Raw genomic sequence first — 6,669 nt, forward strand, 5'->3', positions numbered from 1 at the left:
GAAGATGAATTTCAATTTCTTTCTTTTTTTTTTCCCAAGTCCTAATAAGCACTGCAAGCCAAAGCGACAGACGCAGGATATGGGGAAGAAAAACATCGTAACTAAAACCAAAATTTCCCCAAATTGTTCCAAAATTTAGACTCTCGTATCCCCGAGACAGGGAGAAGAGACGAATACAAAAAGGAAAAAGAAACAATGGAACAAGTGTAATTAGCAGCATGTTATCTCAGTGGCTGGCACGTATCATAAGATCAAGCACTGACTCATTAACCAGATTTGCGAAGACTTCGTTTGCCAGGTCCTCACCCAATTGTTGTATTTCTTGATCATAGTTTTTCCACTCTTCACATTTGTCCATCTCCCTAACATACACGCACCTTCGTCCTTGTTCTTCCCAATCCAAATACAGTTCTTGGGGTCGCCCGTTTATCCAATCCTCTGCTACCTTGCAAAGCTGAAGCTTTTTTGAGAGATCAATGTCTTTACATTCTCCAATACTCTTCTTGAAGTAGTCAAACAACAGGTTTTCTGCCTTAAGTATCAAAATGTTGCGTGGATTTGAACCTTTAACGAAGTTCAGAAGATTTCGAGCATTCTCCTCAATGTTGTGGTTGTTTGCAGGACGCAAGTTATTTCGAGTACGCGCTGCTGCCACTACTACGCGGGAACATTGTTTTGTAGAATGGTCGAGTGTTTCATCTCCCAGCTCTAACCGCGCGAACCTTTTCTCTAATACCACCGGCTCCAGTGAAGCCACACTTTCCAAATGGCATCTTTTGTGCATATGCTTGTGTTTCCCTCCTGTATTTTATTCATTTGTCAGAAAAGAAAAAAATAACAATGGCATCGAGGTTGAGGGAAGAAAGAAAAGCATTACGTACCTTCCGTGATGGAAACAACAGAGGAAGTGGATCTGAAACGAGACTTGTAAATCTCTTCTTCATCTACAAATGGACAATCTAGTATCGATACAGGACTAAACTGTTCTTTCTCGTTTGCCCAGTATTCCTGTTTCACCAGATCCATTTCACTAATTACTCTCATTTTCATTAGAGAGAAAGAGATATCATCAAAGTTTTTTTAGATATAACTGACACTTTTATTAATGCTGGAATTCTAACTATAAGAGTGGATGGGCACATAATCAATTGTGTACTATAATTTAGGTGAGATTCATTCAAGAGTTTAACTTTAATAGAGTATTATTACCATATTTATGAAGTGTATCAAAATACTAAAAACTTTACCCAAAACGTCAAACCTTTCTTCTAATGTATCGATTTGTTGTTTAAAGATGCGGAAAGAAATTTCAATAATGCATCAAATATATCAACACTTTATTTTAATTTCGGTCAGATCAAGATTAAGTTGTTCTCAGGTTACCCTTCTATGATTTTTATTTATTTATTTTGAAATAAAATAATTGTTAATTTACTTTTAATTTACTTTGTAGGATTGGTGAAGGGGAGAAGAAAATATGAAAATGGAAAATGAAAAGTACACTTGGTTAAACGATCTTTTAAGAAGATGAGTCGAATGTGATCATGTCCACTCATAGGTAAAATAATTTTATTGTTAGATAAAAATAATAATTTTTGTAAGTTTCGCAGCTTACATAGAAAGGTTACAAACAAAAATTTGGATGGTGAATCTGAGTAACCCTTGTTAACCAGTGTTCTTACTTTTAACAAAAAAATCATTAAACTTTAAAATACTTAAAATGTTTAATAATAAAATATATTTATATAGTATTATATTCAGTCCTAGTGAATTATTGGAAGTTAGAAGTCAAAGTGGAGTAAACTGAGTAAAGTTAGTTAGGGCATAGACCCAACCCTACTAGTTCACGTGCCGCCACGCACTGAAATTTATAATTTGAAGGTAAAAGCAAAGCAGTGTATACTTAGCCGCCGTCCTGAAAATGACAGAAGATTAGGTGAAACCTAACTTCCCAAACTATCACCTATTTGAACTGAAATCACCTTAAACCAACGGTTAAGGAGTCCAAAACAAAATTTTATTTTAATAAACTACTCCCTACCAGTATTTCATTTAATCACAATTTTTAATAAAAAATAGCAGTGAGTTTGTTTCAGCGCCGCGGAAGGCGCTTAGTGTGCTACGCAGTCCTCACATCTTCTCGTGAATAATTAAACGTTTAATTATCCCCACTCTGCACGTGCAAATCACTGCTACGAGCTGTGTTTAGTACAGGGAATCGTATCCTCCATAACAATTTAGACAAAAAAATATAATACTTATAATTATTAATTAAAAACTGATAATCAAAGATCATAGTAATATTGAACACATGCACAGGATATTATAAACTCAATTTCTTTTCTCACAATTCTAAATTAATTAAAACCTTTAATTTTTCCTAAAACCTGCTATGTATTTTGTTTTTCCGGATCTGACTGATTAAATATACTTTATGAAGCTTGCTTGAACATTTTTCTTTCTCTAAATCATGAACAATATTAAAAAAAGAATCGAAAGTTGGAAATTAGAGTAGTACTTACCTTGGTTATCACTTCTTCTTCTACCTTGTGACGTCGTGGTGTATACTGTTTGGTTGTCTCAAGCAGGAGGTAGTTTTCGTTGGAGCTCTCAGAGGAAGCAGCGGTAGATGCAAACGTGAATTCACTCTCTCCCCAGCTGTTACTGCCACAACCAGAAGAAGTGGTGAAACTCGGGGCAGCTAATGCAGTATACTCATTGAACGACGTCGCTTTACGATGTTCCTGATCCAGCATAATGAGTTCGCGGAAAGATGTCCTCCTCCGCGGCACGCCTTGGCTTCCCTCTTCCCTCACCGCTGCTGCTTTTCTCCAGAAGCTTCTACTCAACAGCTTCCTCGAGAGGCTTCTACAGAGAACGCCACCTCTCTTCGCTCTACCACTCTTCTGTGACATCGGCAGCGACTTTATCGCGTTGATTACGGCCACGGAAGCTCTCTGAAGAGCCGACACCGATGATCGTCGACGCGGAGGGAGTGTGTTCCTTCTTTTGCGTTGCAGTTGGAGATCTTTCTCAACGAAGAATCCCACGGTGGTGCAGCATTGTCGGCGCGGCAACGATTTAAAACCGTTGGATGAACAGGAGCTGAGGTCGTCCCGGAGGTAGTCTTTGAGCAAAACGGCACGTTTTGGGGGATGCTTGGAAGCACTGAAAGCCATGTATGTCTAAGCTGAGAAGTAGTTGAAGAAAAATAAGGTAGGGAAAGAGTCTATGGTGCAGAAATATAGAGATAGTTTAGAGAGTATATATATTGTTAAAGAAGTTGTGAGTGGGGAAAGACAAGAGAAGCTTCGGCGGTGAAGATCTCAAAACTTAACAGTCTGTGAAATGATTAAAATAATGGTGTGTGGAAAGCAGACAAATTTAGAGATATATTGAAGTAAGAAGCGTGCGATGAAACTGTGAATATGACATAATGAAGGGTGAGTAAGTGGGGATGCAAGAAAGAAGAAGCTTGGATGGTTCTTAATTGAAAGTTTGAATCTGAAGAGAGAATAATTTATTAATATTGGCTCAATTTAGAGTTTGTTTTGAACTGAGTTACTTGAGATAAACAAATACGACACTGCATGCTTTGGACTGTAAATAGACCTGTAGTTGACTATTTACTATTTTCTCTCCACGCGCTTAGCCACGTGCCACGTGTTTGTGATCCTCCTGTTGACTTCCTTCGCACTTCCGACACTCATCTCATCCTTTTCCTATTATTTCCTTTCGACTCTAATTTTTCTTTTTAAAAGCATTTTACTCATTTCAAAATTGACAAATGCCAGTTAAACAAAAGTAAGACACGTCTTTCTAAAATTGTTAAATAAGGTATTTTTAACATGGAATACTTATTTTAAATTCTTTAACACTATTATGATACATTTTCAGTTCCCTATACATATTTCATAAATTCCATCAACTATATCATCTGTTTAATGATTTATATAACTAACATAACAAGTATTCTAGAAAAAGGCAACACGTAAAAGTATTGTTGATAGTATTTTCCTTGTGTCTGTGTTTTCTTTTTTCTGAACATCATTGCTGTTTGATGACAAAAGTAACCAAGCACCTTGACTATAAAAAAAAAATTATATGTTTAATCACTCAAATGGTATTCCGGTAGGTGGAGGTGTATCAATTTGTTACCCGTTTTTAAAACAGTATCAATTGTATTTCAACTTTTGAATTTTTGAAAAAGTGTTTCAATTAGGTTCTTTTCACATGAAGATGACTAACGGTGTGCACCACGTGTCAATATTTTTTTTTTGTTTTTTTTTTACATTTTTTAAAATTTTTTATTTTTATTTTTCTTTTTTGTAAAAAAAATACCACGTGTCAAGTCCCTGGTATAACACGTGGCAATACAATGTCACGTGTCAGTGTGACCATCAGATGTTGTTGATTTAAATTTAATGTCCATATATGTCTCAATGATTCAATTCCTTACTTATGTATCTCTGATTCAATTTTGACACTTTTTTTTAATAATTAAAATCTATTTTTTTATAAAATTAAAATTAATTAAGTATAAAAAAATTACAAAAATTAAATATTTGATATTTATATTAAAATTTAGTGGTAAAAGTCATTCTATTAAGTCAATTTTAATAAAAAAATATTAGTATAACATTCATATAAATAAAAATTTTGGTATAAAATTAGTAAGACACGATATTGTTCTATTTTGAAAAAAAAAATTAACAAAACATGAGTACTTAATGAAAAGTAATTAATAAAGTAATATGTTAAAAAGTCATTTTTAATAAAAACTATTAGTATAATATTTAAACAAATAATAAATTTGGTCTGAAATTTGAGAGAAACATTTATACTTAATTAGTTCTAATTTTGTAAAAAATGGATTACAAAAATATTTTAATTATTTAAAAAAAGTTGGGACAAGATTGAATTACATACACATAAGTAGGGACTAAGTTGAATAAAAAATACATATATGGGGATTAAATTGAAATCAATACAGTGACATCTGATAGTGACACTGACAATGTCATGTGTCACATTAGGGACCTGACACGTGGCATTTTTTTTTCAAAAGATTAAAAAAAACAAAAAAAAAATACAGACTGACACGTGGCACGTTGTTAACGGCGTTAATAATTTTTGTTTGAAAGAGACCTAATTGAAGCATTCTTTCAAAAGCTGGGATGCAATTAACACTTTTGTAAAAGCGATTACCAAATTGACACACCTCTACCAAAATGGGTATCATCCGAATAATTTAACCCAAAAATATATATCAAAAATGAGAAAGTGGAGTACCATATAAGAATGAAGACTCAAAAACCCTTGTCTTTAGGTTTTGGACTCAAGTCTTGTATCCTCCAGTAAACCTCCTCCTCTGTAAACTTAAGAAGTGATATAAGAACAGATAATTATGGTGACCAACTCAAACGAGTGCAATATGGTCCTTGTATCCAATGGCGGATCTTCAACCAATATTTTGGGAGTGTCAAAATTTTGGTTGAATTACTCTTTTGGTCCATTTTTTCGTCCAAAAATGTCATATTGGTTATCTAGTTTTTTTAGTCTCAATTTGGTCTCGATCTTTTAAAAATTGATGCAATTTGATCATTTTTGTTAAATTTCTTAAATCGGAACAAGGATTTTTCATCAAAATTGACACTAGGATTATGTCAATTATACTAACAAAGAAATCATTATTCACAACTACAATTTTTATGGAAAAACATTGATCTAATCCAAGAAATTTAACAAAAAAAAGACCAAATTGCTTCATTCTTTCAAAAATCGGAACCAAACTGGAACTATAAAAAAAATTAGAGGACTAACTTATATTTTTGAATTAAAATAAAAACCAAAAGAGTAATCCCATTTTTTTTATATAAACCAGTAAAAACATCGTAAATAATAAAAAATAATAAAATTATAATTATAATTATAATTAAATATAAATAATTTTCATAATTTTATTAGAATTAATTTTCAGTGATTAAATTTTAAAAAATAATTAAATAAAAAATGGTTAAATTAAATAAATGATCACTTAATAATAATATTAAGAAAATAAATATTTTTATTTAAAAAATATTCAAAAGGTCAAATTGAAAAATAAATGTTGCCAATAAAAAAAACTTTTTTTATGTATTGATATATAAATTTATTTAGAATATTAAATATATAAAATATATTAAAATATTAAAAATATTAAATTTTTAAAAAGTATATTTAAAATTATATAATAAATAATATAAATATAAAAAATTTGGAGGGACTATAATCTAGGGATGGCAACGGGGCGGGGCGGGTACGGGTATCATGATCTCATCCCCATCCCCATAATAAAAATTCATCCCCATCCCCATCCCCAAACCCAACGGGTATACAACTTTTGACCCATCCCCATCCCCACCGGGTAACGGGTATTTTCTTATACCCATACCCATACCCATTTTTTTATTGTTTCATATATCAATTAAATATTTTTTATAAAAAAAATTTAAAAATCACACCAACGGAATCATGATACTATCAAAATATTCAATATTAAAATAACATACTCTTTTTGATTTTCATGATGTCAAATATTAAGAAAAATATTATAATAGTATAAATCCCAAATTAAAGTATCAAATAACAACTAAATAAAATTCAAATAATTATATAAAAGCTAAAAAA

At 31.9% G+C, this 6,669-nt stretch overlaps 1 protein-coding gene across 1 annotated transcript; it reads right to left on the reverse strand.

The window, feature by feature from the left end:
* Nucleotides 1–3,314, reverse strand: LOC114176283. Its single transcript, XM_028061265.1, has 3 exons — nucleotides 2,523–3,314; nucleotides 882–1,008; nucleotides 1–801 (listed from the first exon to the last, which is right to left on the reverse strand). The coding sequence occupies exons 1-3, from the start codon at nucleotides 3,177–3,179 to the stop codon at nucleotides 227–229; spliced, it is 1,359 nt and encodes a 452-aa protein (XP_027917066.1). The 5' UTR covers nucleotides 3,180–3,314; the 3' UTR covers nucleotides 1–226.
* Between the last annotated feature and the right edge of the window lie 3,355 nt (nucleotides 3,315–6,669).

Source organism: Vigna unguiculata, chromosome 3 (genome assembly GCF_004118075.2).
Source record: "Vigna unguiculata cultivar IT97K-499-35 chromosome 3, ASM411807v1, whole genome shotgun sequence".
Taxonomy (NCBI): domain Eukaryota; kingdom Viridiplantae; phylum Streptophyta; class Magnoliopsida; order Fabales; family Fabaceae; genus Vigna; species Vigna unguiculata.